Source organism: Sinohyriopsis cumingii, unplaced genomic scaffold (assembly GCF_028554795.1).
Source record: "Sinohyriopsis cumingii isolate HCF-2022 unplaced genomic scaffold, ASM2855479v2 utg000555l, whole genome shotgun sequence".
In the NCBI taxonomy this organism is placed as follows: domain Eukaryota; kingdom Metazoa; phylum Mollusca; class Bivalvia; order Unionida; family Unionidae; genus Sinohyriopsis; species Sinohyriopsis cumingii.
In genome coordinates, this window is record NW_028315910.1 from 33147 (window position 1) to 52740 (window position 19594).

The 19594-nt window shown below is 37.0% G+C and overlaps 1 protein-coding gene across 1 annotated transcript in view; it reads right to left on the reverse strand.

Moving 5' to 3' along the window:
- Window positions 1-919: 919 nt before the first annotated feature.
- The window catches only part of LOC149773784 (ATP-dependent zinc metalloprotease YME1 homolog), an 85757-nt gene continuing 67082 nt past the window's right edge, over window positions 920-19594 (reverse strand). The window contains exons 16-19 of the mRNA XM_089946006.1: window positions 17881-18007; window positions 13907-13980; window positions 8699-8812; window positions 920-2352 (exon numbers count right to left, since the gene is read on the reverse strand). Of these exons, the coding sequence (XP_089802132.1) occupies window positions 2206-2352; window positions 8699-8812; window positions 13907-13980; window positions 17881-18007 (462 nt within the window). The 3' untranslated portion in view covers window positions 920-2205. The remainder of the gene's footprint in view (window positions 2353-8698; window positions 8813-13906; window positions 13981-17880; window positions 18008-19594) is intronic.

Consider the following 19594-nt stretch of genomic DNA (forward strand, 5'->3'; position numbering starts at 1 on the left):
AAATTGCTGATCTGCATAATGCTATTCAAATATTAACTTAATTCTGGAGTAAAGACACTTCTGTTCATACTGCATTACTGTGGAATGTTATACCACAATAATAAACGTCAAAGACCAACTTATATGTGATTTGGTGTGATATGATTTGGATTTTTTAACGTAGCTTTAACAATTTTTCAGTCATATCGCTACGATGTCTGCAATGTGGCAGTTTATAGTGATGTCTAGCACTGGGGCATCATGCCGCAGACATGTAGCATGATGTCCCACCCAGTCACATTATCCTGACACCAGGCCGACCAGTCCTAACACTGACCTCTTAATGCCGAGCGCCAAGCAAGGCAGCTGTTAGTACCGTTTTTGTAAGTCTTTGGTATGACTCAGCCGGGGATCGAACCCACAACCTCCCGCATCCGAGGCGGATGCTCTAACCACTAAGCCACCAGAGCGGTCCCAACTTATATAACATATCTAAGACTCAGATAATTTTGTTACTTTAGTTTTGTATCCATTTGTTATAGTTGTAGTCAATAAAGAGTTATGTTATCATACACTGTATATACAGTGTAGATGTATGGACTTCTTTTTTAACCTGTGGGAATATCCCTGTCGTAACCATGCATGTTATGAAGTACATAAGGTTACCCTGTCTACTGAAAACAGCGTTGTGCTAACAATGCAGCCACCACTGACAACTTTATATTTCCAATCCGCAAAAGTCTGCACTGAAGGTACAAGATTTTGATTCTGAAATCTGAAGGGTATGATGACATTAAAAAATCCCCAGCTAGATTATTATGCCAGGTAAATAATTTAGAAGTCAGGTGGTTGGAGGTGATTCATAATAGATTATGGCAAATTCCTGGGGTCTTCTGTTCTGAAAAGAGAGAACAAATCTCAAAAGAATGAAACAGGACTCTTCTGCATCATTTTGTTGTATTTTCTTCAACAGTGTACAAGTCTTCCATATACAAGTATTGTATTTGCTTTAAAAGTGTTCAAGTCTGCTATGTACACAAATTTTGGTAATTGCTTCAACAGGTTACAAGCCTGCTGTGTACAAGAAATTTTGATTTTTTTAAAATACAGGTTAGAAGTCTATCATGTACAAGAATTGTTGCAATACAAGACATTGGTGGTTCCATTACAATATTACCACAACAAACAAAAAAAAAAAAAAACATCTGACAGATTTAAAGTAGCACTCTCCAGATAAAATCATGGACTACAATGATTTCCTCTGTGAGGTTGGAATTATTATCTAGCATAGAATGATTTTCTCTGTCAGGTCTGCTCTTACCTAGCATGACATACACACTGTCATCATAGTAAATAAACATGACATGAAATATAGTCACACAGAATAATTACTGTGAAATGGATGATTCAAACAGCAATCCTATAAATGCATGGCCCCAACTTAATGATGTACTCAGTCCCACTGTAATCTATCCTCATGTCTGCAACCACAGAAGCTCTATAAAATTTGAACCAAACATTTTGGCCAGCAGTGACTTGGCTTTGAGAAGTTTAACTATATATATATATATTTTATTTAAATACAAGTTACAGGAATATTTCTCAGTATGGAGAGCTGTTCTCAATGGCAAGAATAACCAACTAAAATTAATCCTGTCATGGTCTAATAACATGGTACCAAACAAGATTTACTTCATAAACTATGAGGTTAACATTTATGAACATGGTAACAACCATGGTAACCAATATTTACTTTAAAAAATGTGAGAAACGTTTATCATGAACTGTCTGGAAATTGGCCAATTCCAAAAATGTTTACTTCTCATACAATTTTAATAATCAAGCTGATTTTCTTTATATAAAAAAAATTCAAGATATTTTTATGTAAAAACGTTTTCTCTTTAAAACTCAACACTGGAACCAATCTATGTACAATTATTTTATATCTATGTAGTCAAGGTAAACCTATAATTCCATAGACTGGTATTATGTTGATATATCTGGACCCAAGGTAAACCTATATTCCATAGACTGGTATTATGTTGATATATCTGGACCCAAGGTAAACCTATATTCCATAGACTGGTATTATGTTAATATATATGTAGCCAAGGTAAAGCTGCATTCCATGGACTGGTATAATGTCTATCTCCATGTATCTTCTTGAGATTGTAGCCTGAATCCAGTCTGGTGTTGCAAATAAAACCATTAAAGTCCAATTCAGTATCACACTTTCTTGTCCAGTTTTCCTTGTTCAAAAAGAGTATGCACTTCTTCCTTGTTAAGCGTCTCGTATTTCATTAAAGCTTTGGCTAGAAGTACGTGTTCCTTGGAGTGAGTCTTGAGCAACTGTTTTGCTCTCTCGTAGGATTCCTACAAGATAAAAAATAAAAAAAAAAAAAAAATATGGGATAGAAAGTGCATATGGAAATAAGTGCACACAAACACTCCAGTATATCTGTATACATAAATCAATAGTGTAAAACAGAAAATTGCTTTCTTCACAAATATTCTGCACTAATTATGTAATTAACAGAAACTAGCAATACGACTGTCAAACTTCTTTCTTTGCTTAATCATTCAAAAATGTGGTCTAAACTTTAGAAATTTTACAAATAGTTTTAATCTGATGCATAACTCAGTCGTCACTAATACTAATTTACTCGGATGAACTCACTGTCAATAAGCACATAAAAATTTCATACAATCTTCACTGACTTACTCGGATGAACTCATTGTCAATAAGCACATATAAAAGTTCATACAATCTTCACTATCTTACTCGAATGACCTCACTGTAAATCAGCACATATAAAAAGTTCATATAATCTTCACTGACTTACTCAGATGACCTCACTGTAAGTATGCACATATAAAAAGTTCATATAATCTTCACTAACTTATTCTGATGAACTCATGTCAATAACACATAAAAATTTCATACAATCTTCACTAACTTACTCGAATGAACTCACTGTCAATAAGCACATATAAAAAGTTCATACAATCTTCACTAACTTCAACATCAAAAACAGCATGTAGACTTATTATCAACATTTTACAGTAAACAAAATTTAAATGATCACTGTACTAACATATCATCATCCCATTCTTTGTCCACTGTACTTACAGATTATCATCCCATTCTTAAAATGATCACTGTACTAATATAATCCAATTCTTAAGCTGACCACTGTACTAACAGATTATCATCCCATTCTTAAACTGACCACTGTACTATAGTCTGATAATACAAACCCATTTGTTTGTACCCCCCTACCGATTTAAATAATGGAAACCTTTAATGTGATAAAAAGTGCAAGGAACTTAGTCAATTCATTCATTGATTTATAGTTTCTAACCTGACTCTGAGTAGAGTGGCCCTAATACCGTCATCTTACGTGCGTTTCATGCTTAACGGAAGTTTTCAGTGCAATTGACGGACATGCTCGGATCCATTTCCAGTTTCTGGACAAGTCCATTTTTAGCAAAGGGGTGTATCATGACTACAGATGTACATACATAAGTTGCCTGCTTCCGATATTTACAATGTCGAATCAAGCAAAGGAAAATGATAACTACACTTTCTGTGTGGATTTAACAAGCGGTTTAATTTCTATGTTCATGTATGCAGAGGGATATAATTCCAAACTCTCAACGGTATGTAACTTACGCAATAATTATTCAGCATTTGCCGAACAGGATGAACTATGTCATTATGTTGTCTGATGGAAATAAACTAGCCTATAGTGTATGCAATATAGCGCCGTGTTAGGATGGAAAGTCTGTTAAGCATGAAATGGTGCTGGGGATGTCAGCATTAGTGCCATTCTGGTCAAAGTCAGGTTAGAAATTATAAATCAGTGATTCAGCTGACTTAGTTCTGGGCACTTTTTATCACATTAAACGTTCTCGTTTTTGAAATCGGTAGAGGGGTACAAACAAACGGGGATGTAGAGTCAGACTATATCATCCCATTCTGATTACCTTAAATGACCACTCTAATGACAGTCACCTTAAATGACCACTGTAATGACAGTCATCTTAAATGACCACTGTAATAACTGTCATCTTAAATGACCACTTTAATGTCATCTGAGTCATCAAGAATGAGCAAATCTGGACTGCAGTACATATCAATTCAGTGTGTGTGTGTGTGTGTGTGTGTGTGTGTGTGTATATATATATATATATATATATATATATATATATATATATATGTATGTATGGCCTGTACCAAATATTCGCTTTATATTTGCTTTGGCCCTGAATGAGCCTTGTATCCCAAGGGATACTATTCCAGTGTCATGGTGGCAGACCAATGCTGACAGGTTTCCTTTACACCATTCTTGCACTCAACGTTATCTAGTGGCACCTCCAACAAGTGTCCCAAGTGAACGTCCATTCAGTGCACTCTTCATAAAATCTCAAACGATGACATCAAAAGTCCAATAGTCAAGGGATATCAACAACAAACTCCTTTTTCATGTTTTTGGACAGAAATTCAATTATATAAAATTAAAGTCAGATCTTTTGGTGAAAATCAGCAATCTGGCCAGTCTGATTTATCAAGCAGACACTCCAGTCAACGTGGTAGTCACATGATGCAACAAAACTCCAGAAGTTGTTCTCGGAATATATAAATATGGAAAATTTTATGTTCTTTCATTTTTGTATTTTTATTACAACCAGTATACAACTTTCATTTAATATTCATTTTTTTTCTCAACAACATTTAAAAATCTGGGTTGTTAGATTTGTGTAATCATGTGACTAGCAATGCAAATATTGAGTACCGGGTCACATTTCATTAACACTGTAGTTTTATCTTGTCTTTCGGCAGATTAAAGGCATAATGATTTTAATACTCACAAATTTTGAGAAAATAATTAATTTTCATATCAAAATCATGCATATATCACTATATCTAAAAAAAACGTTTAAAGTTTGCTAGGCCATCCAATAAGCAGCTACTCTTTCCCACCACCATGGTCACCTCTTGTGATGCTAGACTGGTTTTCATACCTTCCATGTAAGGAAAGATACATATATCAAGCTGACTGTAAAAATAAAAGTCTACTATACGAATCTAATCCACTGAGCGTTTGGATTGACTCAGCATGTATGTTTATTGCAAGCACCCAAATGATTCATACTGTACCCTCCAAATATTCTGGTTAGAACTCAATAAATTTAACTCACAATCAGTTTAGTTGTGACTCAATTATGTGACTGTTTCGGGTGTCAAGTGATGACAGAAAATTCCTGGGTTTTTCCCAACCTTCATCAATATTTGCAAAATTCAATAATTTTTCATGATTGGGAAGAAAAAAATTCTTTCCTCCGGACTTTTTCTAGATTTCCCAATAGCGTGGGAACCCTGCGAATAGTTATCGGTCTCTGTTCATATTCGGCTGAATAGCTATAACCACTGTTCGGTACAGCCCTAATATATATATATATATATATATATATATATATATATATATATATATATATATATACACATGCTTGATAAACACCTAACATGGTGAATTATGTCAACCTCTGAGACTGCAATTCTAGAATAGTATTGGGTTTAATCTCAAGCTGCACGAAAGACGTTAACGTTTCCCAATTTTAAAACTAAACGGAAAATAAAACATCTATTGTCAATAAAGATATATGATATGAGACAACACATTACTAAATCAAACAGAAGCTATAACAATACGTTCTGCCAGAAAATTGTCAAAATCAAACTTCCAATCCATAACTGAAAAGAATTAAGCTGCTGTTGTTTCTGAGCTTGCTGTGTTAATTATTTGTGTAGGAATATTGTTCTGTGATGCTGTCTCAGGTGGCATATACATAGCTAACTGTCTCAGAGGGCATATACATAGCTAGCTGTCTCAGGGGGCATATACACAGCTGTCTCAGAGGGCATATACATAGCTAGCTGTCTCAGGAGGCATATACATAGCTAGCTGTCTCAGGTGGCATATACATAGCTAACTGTCTCAGAGGGCATATACATAGCTAGCTGTCTCAGGGGGCATATACATAGCTAGCTGTCTCAGGGGGCTTATACATAGCTAGCTGTCTCAGAGGGCTTATACATAGCTAGCTGTCTCAGGTGGCATATACATAGCTAACTGTCTCAGAGGGCATATACATAGCTAGCTGTCTCAGGGGGCATATACATAGCTAGCTGTCTCAGGTGGCATATACACAGCTAACTGTCTCATAGGGCATATACATAGCTAGCTGTCTCAGAGGGCATATACATAGCTAGCTGTCTCAGAGGGCATATACATAGCTAACTGTCTCCAAGGGCTTATACATAGCTAGCTGTCTCAGGGGGCATATTAGTCAGCTGGAACAGGTTTGGAAACTTCAATGTGGTTGTTATGTAAAATTTTCAACAGCTCAAGTGTCTTTTGGATAATTCTGCCCCTAATTAAGATTTTCACTAACATAAGCTCTGCCAAAGTTTCACTTGCATGAATCAGTGCTTTACTAATTATTATGCCAGATTTACTATCTGTTCCATAATGTTGTATTTGGATTTGTAGTCCATCAACACAGCAGCCTCCTTGTTCAGACAGAGGTACTTTGATTCTTAGTTATGGATTGTATCTTATCCCTTATAGGGCTATATGGTTTCCACAGGGAGAAAAAAACGGTTTCCAAAAAGAAATGAAAATTGGACTATTTTTAAATTGTCTGTATTTTAATTTGGCTGATTATTCTGCCTTTTCTACATTTAATTTTGAAAAACCACTGAAAAGGGAGTTGACAGGCATGCATCTGTCCATCAAGCATGTATATCAGACTAGTACTTAAGATTTTCAGGTTAAAAATCACTCACTGGTATCACTGTTTACACTTTCCCAGTTCTGATGATCTGATATACTTCATAACTTTAAAAATAAACTGCCTTCATCGCTATCATCAGCCAGTATTTGCTGAATGAAATCACCATCTAAACATAACCGTACTGGGAATCAGGCTTTTTGTTTAAGGTAGCCTGTATTATAAACACACATCTGCAAAACATCCTTGATGCAATGTTCAAATTATGACAATGCTTGTACCAGGGGTCAATGTGCCAAGCAAATTTTTTTAACAACCGTTCATGCCAAGAAAAAAAACATGTAAAGTTATAAAGAAAAGGACATATCACAACATGCACTACAGTACCCCTACTGACAGGACTTATGTTGTGTTGAGCACTTGAGGGGTTAACAGCTGAATAAAAACTGCACACTGCTTGGAGTACATTTTCATATGCATAACTTTAAATTAATTTGTGGGACTTCTTCTGCATCTCTGTCTCCAAGTGTGTGAATTCGTTCAAATTCTGTGCAATTCATGCAATCGTGCATCCTGGCAGCATTTCTGGTATTTTCATTTCATACAATGATGCAAGAGGAATTTTCCCTATCACACATTGACGCAGGTTGAATGTCCTCATCTTACACTGATGCAGGTAGAATTTCCCTATCATACATTCATGCAGGTTGAATTTCCATTATCATACATTAATGTAGGAATTTCCCCTACCACAAAGATGCAGGTGGAATTTCCATTATCATGTATTAATGTAGGAATTTCCCCTATCACAAACTGATGCAGGTGGAATTTCCATTATCAAACATTAATGTAGGAATTCCCCTGATCACAAACTGATGCAGGTCAAATTTCCCCATCATACACTCATGCAGGTTGAATTTCCATTATCATACATTAATGTAGGAATTTCCCCTAACACAAACTGATGTGTATGGAATTTCCCTATCATACACTCATGCAGGTTGAATTTCCATTATCATACATTAATGTTGGAATTTCCCCTATCACAAACCGATGCAGGTGGAATTTCCATTATCATACATTAATGTAGGAATTTCCCCTAACACAAACTGATGCATATGGAATTTCCCTATCATACACTCATGCAGGTTGAATTTCCATTATCATACATTAATGTTGGAATTTCCCCTATCACAAACTGATGCAGGTGGAATTTCCATTATCATACATTAATGTAGGAATTTCCCTGATCACAAACTGATGCAAATGGAATTTCCCTATCATACACTCATGCTGGTTGAATTTCCATTATCATACATTCATGTTGGAATTTCCCCTTCCATTATCATACATTAATGTTGGAATTTCCCCTATCACAAACTGATGCAGGTGGAATTTCCATTATCATAATGTAGGAATTTCCCCTATCAGAAACTGATGCAGGTGGAATTTTCCATTATCATACATTAATGTAGGAATTTCCCCTATCACAAACTGATGCAGGTGGAATTTCCCTATCATACACTGGTGCAAGAGTGATTTCCCTATCTCACATATAAGCAGGTTTGATATTCCCAGCATACATTAATGCAGGTTGGCTGTCCCATCATATATTGGTGCAGTTGGGATTTTCCTAACATAAATTGATACAGGTGGGATTTCCCTATCATAAATTGATACAGGCAGGATTTCACTATCATACACTGATACAGGCAAGATTTCACTAGTATACATTGACACAAGCAGGATTCCCCTATCATACATTGGTGCAGTTGGGATTCCCCTATCATACATTAGTGCAGTTGGGATTTCCCTATCATACACTGGTGCAGTTGGGATTCCCCTATCATACATTGGTGCAGCTGGGATTGCCCTATCATACACTGGTGCATATGACAAAGTCAGTTATCATAATATTCTATACCTGTAATAATCTTTTAATTTCCGAGTCAACAATCTCCTGGGCGGCTGGACTGATATCCTGGGTAAAATTAATCCCATCTCCCAGATCTCGACTAATATAAAAACGCACTCCAGCCTAAAAAATAAGAATATTAATTATAATAGGTTGGCATCCAATAAAATTTCACCAAGCTAAGTTCTATAAATTCAAGAGAAATAATTTTCTCGAATTACTATTCTGTAACATGTATTTCATATTCTTACATCTCAAAATTGCTGTCTTGTACTATAAGTTTCAAATTTTAACATTTCAATCTGCTCTCTTGTAGCACATAATTCAGTCAAATGCCTCAAATTGCTATCCTGTTGTACATGTACATCTCAAATTCTAACAATTCTAAATTGTAGACCATATTATATATTTTAACAAATTTCAAGTCATTGTCCTGAAGAATGTATAACATATTCTGACAAATCTCAAACTGCTGTTCTGTACCCTGAATTGCATATTCTAACACATCTTAAACTGCTATCCTGTAGCATGTATTACATATTCTAACACGTCCCAAACTGCTATCCTCTAGAATGTATTACATATCTAACATGTCTCAAACTGCTATCACGTACCCTGAGAATTACATATTCTAACATGTCTCAAACTGCTTTCCTGTAGAATGTATTACATATCTAATGTCTCAAACTACTTTCCTGAAGAATGTATTACATATTCTAACACATCTCAAACTGCTTTCCTGTAGCATTTTTACATATTCTAACACGTCTTAAACTGCTTTCCTGAAGCATGTATTACATATTCTAACACATCTCAAACTGCTTTCCTGTAGCATTTTTACATATCTAACATGTCTCAAACTGCTTTCCTGAAGCATGTATTACATATTCTAACATGTCTCAAACTGCTATCATGTACCCTGAGAATTACATATTTTAACAAATCTCAAACTGCTGTCCTGTAGAATGTATTACATATTCTAACACATCTTAAACTACTGTTCTGATAAGAATGTATTACATAGTCTAACACATCTCAAACTGCTTTCCTGTAGCATGTATGACATATTCTAACAAATCTCAAACTACTTCCTACAGCATGTATTACATATTCTAACATGTCTCAAACTGCTTTCCTGAAGAATGTATTACATATCCTAACACATCTCAAACTGCTTTCCTGAAGACCTGAAGAATGTATTACAGATCTAACATGTCTCAAACTACTGTCCTGAAGCATGGATTACATATTCTAACACATCTCAAACTGCTATCCTGTACCCTGAATCACATATTATAACAAATCTCAGTCTGCTTTCCTGAAGAATGTATTACAGATCTAACATGTCTCAAACTGCTGTCCTGAAGCATGTATTACATATTCTAACACATCTCAAACTGCTTTCCTGTAACCTGAATTACATATTGTAACATATTTCAAACTGCTTTCCTGTAGAATGTATTACATATTCTAACATGTCTCAAACTTATTTCCTGTAGAATGTATTACATATCTAACATGTCTCAAACTGCTTTCCTGAAGCATGTATTACATATTCTAACATGTCTCAAACTGCTGTCCTGTAGAATATATTTTATATTCTATCAAATTTCAAGTCACTGTCCTGTTGCCCTTATTTTATATTCAAACACATATGCAAATGTGATGCATTTTCTGACTAATCCAATATCAATATTTTCATTGTAAAATCCATAATAAACTACCAGAAACTATGACATCAATGTGACTTTCCCTGTTTTCTGTATTACTGATGATTATATTGCTGGCTATTTTTATAAAAATATTCTCTACAGAATGTGGACAATATTTTTCTATTTGAGAATTCGTGGATGCTACAAGATTTTACTGTTATCAACTGAGTCAACCCTGGCCATTTCTATTTCACCCTTGTTTAGAGAACTTAGCCATATTAGGTCAATAAACCCTTCTATAAATGAGTACTAACATCAGATGGAACCATGACACTACATGGAGTGAAATCAAATCCATGAGCAAACACACATTATAAGCCACTTCAAGCCTTGGAAACATGAATGCAGGCCTGCTAAAACTGTAACCTTGCACTGACTGGAATCCCATCCACACACATTATGAGCCACATTAAGCCTTGGAAACATGAATGCAGGCCTGCTAAAACTGTAACCTTGTATTGACTGGAATCCCATCCACACACATTATAAGCTACTTCAAGCCTTGGAAACATGAATACATGTCAGCTAGAACTGTAACATTGCACTGACTGGAATCCCATCCACACAAATTATGAGCCACTTCAAGCCTTGGAAACATGAATGCAGGCCTGCTAAAACTGTATCCTTGTATTGACTGGAATCCCATCCACACACATTATAAGCTACTTCAAGCCTTGGAAACACGAATACATGTCAGCTAGAACCTGTAACATTGCATTGACTGGAATCCCATCCACACACATTATGAGCTACGTTAAGCCTTGGAAACATGAATGCAGGCCTGCTAAAACTGTATCCACACACATTATGAGCCACTTCAAGCCTTGGAAACATGAATGGAGGCCTGCTAAAAGTGTATCCTTGTATTGACTGGAATCCCATCCACACACATTATAAGCTACTTCAAGCCTTAGAAACACGAATACATGTCAGCTAGAACCTGTAACATTGCATTGACTGGAATCCCATCCACTCACATTATGAGCCACATTAAGCCTTGGAAACATGAATACAACCTGCTTGAACTGTAACCATGCAATGCCTGGAATCCCATCCACAACATTATAAGCCACTTCAAACCCTGGAAACATGAATGCAGGCCTGCTAAAACTGTAACCTTGCATTGACTGGAATCCCATCAACACACATTATGAGCTACTTCAAGCCTTGGAAACATGAATACATGTCAGCTAGAACTGTAACATTGCACTGACAGCAATCCCATCCACACACATTATGAGCCACTTCAAGCCTTGGAAACATCAATGCAGGCCTGCTAAAACTGTATCCTTGTATTGACTGGAATCCCATCCACACACATTATAAGCTACTTCAAGCCTTGGAAACACGAATACATGTCAGCTAGAACCTGTAACATTACATTGACTGGAATCCCATCCACATACATTATGAGCCACATTAAGCCTTGGAAACACAAATATAACCTGCTTGAACTGTAACCTTGCAATGCCTGGAATCCCATCCACACACATTATAAACCACTTCAAGCCTTGGAAACATGAATGCAGGCCTGCTAAAACTGTAACCTTGCACTGACTGGAATCCCATCAACACACATTATAAGCTACTTCAAGCCTTGGAAACATGAATACATGTCAGCTAGAACCTGTAACATTGCACTGACTGGAATCCCATCCACACACATTATGAGCCACTTCAAGCCTTGGAAACATGAATACAGGCCTGCTAAAACTGTCTCTTTGTATTGAGTGAAATCTCATTCACACACATTATATACTACTTCAAGCCTTGGAAACATGAATACATGTCAGCTAGAACCTGTAACATTGCATTGACTGGAATCCCATCCACACACATTATGAGCCACATTAAGCCCTGGAAACATGAATACAGGCCTGCTTGAACTGTAACCATGCAATGCCTGGAATCCCATCCACACACATTATAAGCCACTTCAAGCCTTGGAAACATGAATGCAGGCCTGCTAAAACTGTAACCTTGCACTGACTGGAATCCCATCAACACACATTATAAGCTACTTCAAGCCTTGGAAACATGAATACATGTCAGCTAGAACCTGTAACATTGCACTGACTGGAATCCCATCCACACACATTGTGAGCCACTTCATGACTAGGAGACAGGAACACATGCCAGCTAGAACTGTAACCTAGTATTGACTGGAATCTTATTCACGCACATTATGAGCCACTTCAAGCCTTGGAAACACGAATACAGGCCTGCTAGAACTGTAACCTTGCACTGACTGGAATCCCATCCACACAAATTATAAGCCACTTCAAGCCTTGGAAACACGAATACAGGCCTGCGAGAACTGTAACCTTGCATTGACTGGAATCCGATCCATAACACATTATAAGCCACTTCAAGCCTTGGAAACATGAATACATGTCAGCTAGAACCTGTAACATTGCATTGACTCAAATCCCATCAAAACACATTATAAGCCACTTCAAGTCTTGGAAACATGAATGCAGGCCTGCTAAAACTGTAACCTTGCATTGACTGGAATCCCATCAACACACATTATAAGCTACTTCAAGCCTTGGAAACATGAATACATGTCAGCTAGAACCTGTAACCTTGCACTAACTGGAATCCCATCCACACACATTGTGAGCCACTTCATGTCTAGGAAACAGGAACACATGCCAGCTAGAACTGTAACCTAGTATTGACTGGAATCTTATTTACACACATTATGAGCCACTTCAAGCCTTGGAAACACGAATACAGGCCTGCGAGAACTGTAACCTTGTATTGACTGGAATCTCATTCACACACATTATGAGCCACTTCAAGCCTTGGAAACATGAATACAGGCCTGCGAGAACTGTAACCTTGTACTAACTGGAATCCGATCCATAACACATTATAAGCCACTTCAAGCCTTGGAAACATGAATACATGTCAGCTAAAACCTGTAACCTTGCACTGACTGGAATCCCATCAACCCACATTATAAGCCACTTCAAGCCTTGAAAACATGAATACAGGCCTGCTAGAACTATAACCTTGCACTAACTGGAATCCCATACACACACATTATTAGCCACTTGAAGCCTTGGAAACATGAATACAGGCCTGTTAGAACTGTAATCCTGCATTGACTAGAATCCCATCCACACACATTATAAGCCACTTAAAGCCTTGGAAACATGAATAGAGGCCTAGCATACTGCTTAATAACATGGGCATGTCCTTGTAATTATTAACTGGAGACTGAGGTTGCAAAAATTGTGAAAAAGATAGATTACATGCATTCTGTGAAAGCCTAATCAGTCAATCAGTCAGAGTGGTTTAAGCACACAAAACTGAGAAATGGTGTCTTGTGCTGTTTCTCAGAAAGTCTGTTTTCTCTTTACATACATACTTATATATATGCATGACATCTATGGTTACTTGTAGTCCACAAGTCACTACAAGTTTCTCACTACCATGATCTACAAATTTCTCCCCCATTTCTTTTTTGTTTTTGTTTCTTCTTTTACACAGAACTTACCTTTTCTGACATTCCATATAATTTCACCATGGCTGTTGCAATGTCTGTTGCATTACCAAAATCACTTGCAGCACCTGAAATGAAATGTTTTAATTTTCAAGTATCAATTTGATGACCAGACAATTAAGCATCCTTCACATATTTCTGACTCCCAATTGGTTTTTTTCTCAAGATGGTCAGCAATGTAAGAATTCAATTTTTTTTACTATAAACTTTAAAATCCTGCAAGAAATTTAACATGCAAATGTTAAAATGGTCCAAAGTCCAGACAGACAATCAAATGGACAGAAACTGAGACTATTGACTTTGTGATACTTCTTGCAATTGTTATCAAAATGAATAAGGAAAAGATTATTTCCATTTTCAATGATATAGGTCTAAATATGCTAATGTAGGCATAATAGTAAACACTGTGCCAAGGCCTAAATATGCTAATGCAGGCAAAGATAGTAAACACTGGTGTAATGGTCTAAATATGCTAATGATGGCATGATAGTAAACACTGTGCCAAGGCTTAAATATGCTAATGGTGGCATGACAGTAAACACTGTGCCAAGGTCTAAATATGCTAATGATGGCAAAATAATAAAGATTGTGGTGCCAAGGCTTAAATATGCTAATGATGGCAAAATAATAAACGTTGTGGTGCCAAGGCCTAAATATGCTAATGTAGGCATGATAGTAAATACTGTGCCAAGGCCTAAATATGCTAATGCAGGCATGATAGTAAACACTGTGGTGCCAAGGTCTAAATATTCTAATGTAGGCATGATAGTAAACATTGTGGTGCCAAGGCTTAAATATGCTAATGATGGCAAAATAATAAACATTGTGGTTCCATGGCCTAAATATGCTAATGCAGGCATGATAGTAAACACTGTGATGCCAAGGTCTAAATATGTTAATGTAGGCATGATAGTAAACACTGTGCCAAGGCATAAATATGCTAATGATGGCAAAATAATAAACATTGTGGTGCCAAGGCTTAACTATGCTAATGCTGGCATAATAGTAAACACTGTGGGCCAAGGCCTAAATATGCTAATGCAGGAATGATAGTAAACACTGGGCCAAGGCCTAAATATGCTAATGCAGGCAAAGATAATAAACACTGAGCCAAGGCCTAAATATGCTAATGTAGGCATAATAGTAAACGCTGTGGGCCAAGTCCTAAAATATGCTAATGCAGGCATGATAGTAAACACTATGCCAAGGCCTAAATATGCTAATGCTGGCATGATAGTAAACACTGTGCCAAGGCCTAAATATACTAATGCAGGCATGATAGTAAACACTGTGGGCCAAGGCCTAAAATATGCTAATGATGGCATGATAGTAAACACTGTGCCAAGGCCTAAATATGCTAATGCTGGCATGATAGTAAACACTGAGTCAAGGCCTAAATATGCTAATGCAGGCATGATAGTAAACACTGTGCCAAGGCATAAATATGCTAATGCAGGCATGATAGTAAACACTGTGGACCAAGTCCTAATTATGCTAATGCAGCATGACAGTAAACAGTGGGCCAAGACCTAAATATGTGTGTGTATGTGTGTGTGATTATGATTTTCAACGTAGCTTTAAAAAAAAATTCTGTCATATTGCTACGATGTCTACAGTGTGTCAGTTTATAGTGATGTCTAGCACTAGGGCATCATGCCGCAGGAATGCAGCATGATGTCCCACCCAGTCACATTATCCTGACACCAGACCTACCAGTCCTAACACTAACTTCTTAATTCTGAGCGCCAAGCAAGGCAGCTGTTAATTACCAATTTTGTAAGTCTTTGGTATGACTCGGTCAGGGATCAAACCCACGACCGCCTGATTCTGAGGCGGACACTCTAACCACTAAATATGTTAATGATGGCATGATAGTAAACACTGTGGGCTAAATCCTAAATACGTTAAATGATGGCTTTATAGTAAACACTGTGGGTCAAGGCCTAAATATGCTAATACAGGCATGGTAGTAACACTATGGACCAAGGCTTGATAGTAAACACTTTGGGCCAAGACCTAAATAGGCTAATGCTGTTCTTGTTGTTGTTGTGGGGTTTAGCACCATTTTTCAGCACACGATAGGCTATACATGGCAGCCAGTATTAATGGTGGAGGAAGAAACGGAGAAAATCCCAGAAGGAACCACCGACCCACAAGAAGCTACTGGCAAGCCTTCTCACATACCGACATTGGCTGAATCCAAGACTTGAACCGCCACAGACAGAGGTGAGATGGCAGTGATCCGTAACAATAAGCGCTTTAGACCACTCGGCCACTTGAAGCCCCTATGCTAATGCAGGCATGATAGTAAACATTGTACATACAGTAATAATGTATCATATTTAAAACGTTACATGGCACAAGAAAGAAAAAATATATAAAGTTACATGTTACAAGACTGAAGCCTAGTATATAAAGTTACATCATACAAGACAGAAGCTCAGTATACCAGGTATAAATCAGGGGTCAGCAACCTATGCCATGCGTGCCACATGGTGGCACATCGAGAAATTGTTTGGCATGCAACGGGCAGCCAAAAATCTCAATTTTAGCAGTGTTACTCTCTTACTGGTGGTGCAAGCTCATTCATTTTATAATTAATCCAGAAAAAGTGGCACACTATGCAAAACAGGTTGCTGACAACCATAGGCATATGATAATACTATACCATATTTTAAGTCATATGGTATAAACAATGTACTAATTTTGACAGCTTGAAAAACTCAATCTTAAGTATTTGACTTAAGACAGTGTGTGTGCTTAAAACTTTTTATCTGGGTACATATTGGGAGTTCAAAGCCCATCATAATGAGCAAATATCCCATCACATACATGTACAACCAAGATGAGTTATCTTGATTTGTATATCGTGTGAGCTCTTCACTTTGAAGGCACACAGTCTCTCTCCCAACATAAAACATGTCAGACCCATGTTTGAAACTTATTTGACATCAGAGATAAAGCATAAAGAAACACCAGACAAGTAAGGTAGCAAGTACCAAAAAATGTTTTTGTGAGTTTTAGCATCCATTTCCCTCCAGTAATGAAGACATGTACATTTAATACATATTTTGAGACTTCTGACCAATGATGTGTGTGTGTGGCTGTGCATACAGGTATATGTGTGTGTGGCGGGGGGGGGGGGGTTAAAGTATGTGCAGGTATTCTATCAAATACAGATTTAACAGTATTTATGACAATGTTGTCACCACTGTTAAGTTGTATCTATGTGACACTTTATAGTCGTACCTATGCAACACTTAAAAGTTGTATCTGTGACTCCTTTAGGCTGTATCTATGTGACACTTTGAAGCTGTATCTATGTGATTTTTTAAATTGTATCTATTTAACACTTTCAAGTTGTATCTATGTCACATTTTTAAGTTGTATCTATGTCACACTTTAAGTTGTATCTATGTCACACTTTGTAGTTGTGTTGTATCTATGTGACATTTTTAAACTGTATCTATGTGACACTTGTAAGCTGTATCTGTGACACTTTTAAGTTGCATCTAAGAAACAATTGTAAGTTGTATCTATGTGACACTTTTAAGTTGCATCTAAGTGACACTTTTAAGTTGTATCTATGTGACACTTTTAAGTTGTATCTATGTGACACTTGTAAGTTGTATATATGAGGCAATGTTTGCTACATTAATGCATGTAAGAGATTAAAACATAGTAAAAATATTCATTAAACAAGAGTTCCCCAGCACAGTGTCTGAAAACTTACCAATAAATAAATGCTGCATAGAAAAGCGTAATATTATCTGTCCATATCACACCTGTGGTGGGACATAAAACTGACCTGTTGTCACATTATCTGTCCATATCACACCTGTGGTGGGACATAAAACTGACCTGTTGTCACATTATCTGTCCATATCACACCTGTGGTGGGACATAAAACTGACCTGTTGTCACATTATCTGGACCATATCACACCTGTGGTGGGACATTAAACTGACCTGTTGTCACATTATCTGGACCATAGATAATCTCTTCAGCAGCTCTGCCACCCATACTCACATCCATCTCTGCCAGCAGTTCGGATTTAGATTTCCCGTAAATCTCCTTTTCTGGTATGAAGGAGGTCTAGAATCAAAATATAAAAATATAAACGTGTGTTACACAAAACATGTGTCACATAAAACACGGTGTCTTGCCTCTGTCCATGCAATTAAGTATCCCACCTGTATCGAACTCACTTGTACCTGTGCAATCATGCCAACAACCTATATGTGATTTCTCAGTGTACATGCAATTATGTATCCCACCTGTATCTAAGTCACTTGTACCTGTGCAGTTATGGACTTTGGACTTCAAAAAATATTTTAAACACGAAAATTTAATATTGATAGCATCACCATTAAAAAGTAATGTTGTTGTTGTTTTGTTGTAGGGTTTAATGCCATTTTTCAGCACAAGATAGGCTATACATGGAGGCCCATATAAATGATGAAGGAAGACCCGGAATAACCCCAAAGAGAACCACCAACCCATGAGAAAAAATGGGCAAGCTTTCTCACATACCCACACCAACTTAACCTGAGACTCGAACTCATGCAGACAGAGGTGAGATAGCAGTGATCCATAAAGGTGAGTGCTTTAGACCACTCAGCCACTCCAGACCCCCACAAGTTCAGAATAAAAAAGTTCAGAATAAAGACCGATTATCCAGCTTACATGCTATTGCACAAGTCAGCCCACAGCAAGCAAACTGTACAGATCCAGATCAACCACTGCATAATTTGCCTGAAGTTCCGGTTAGGATTTATCAGTAGGATAAATGATACAGACTCTAATCTGCTGGCACATGGTGCAATAACAGATCAGGGTCTATGCTGGATCCGGTTTTACCACAGCCTGGTAAAAAGTACAACCCAAATGCCCTTATGGATCACCTCCTTTCAACCAAAACTTCTATTTTATTGCAAATGTCGGATTTTCACAGCTATCAGTTTAGTCTTAAGCATTAAACACAGATCCATTACACGGTTATTTTCTGATATGGAGGCAAAATTACTCCTTCCTGTAGGTGGATGGTAAACAATGAAAGGCAGTCTGTCATCAACAGGTCTGAAGTAATGTCATTTCTTCTATTTTCAAGAGTGTCATGATCGTGGTTTTTCAAAACAATGACACGCTTCGTTGGTAAATAATTCCAATTTTTAGAAATTGACCGAGTTTTCAACACTTTGGATGTAAACAGTCATGTGATACTGATCTGGAATTTTTTTACACATCGATAAATTTTGCAGACTACTTTTGGTTCCCTGTTACCAGATCATTTGATGTGAAGTTTTATCTATATCAACGCCTTACAGCCTTGAAAATAATAACAAGCTCCCACCCACCCACTCCTATGATTTCCAATCAAAAATGACAAGCCACAGCTTAAAATCGACCATTAGAAGTTCAAACAATGTAATTGCACAAACCTTCCTGCACTCCAACACTTACCCCTTTTGTCGAAGAAGGCATATGTCAGGTTTTAGAAGCCAATCTTCGGAAATTATTGCATTTCACCTCAACAACATGTTACAGTCACCTCAACAACATGTTACAGAAGTGGTTATTAGAGGTCAGGGTCATATGTCAACCAAGGGATGTCACTAAAAATGGACACGATTTTGCTTTTGACAATGAAATGTGTAGAAAGTACCAACGATGTTGCTATAA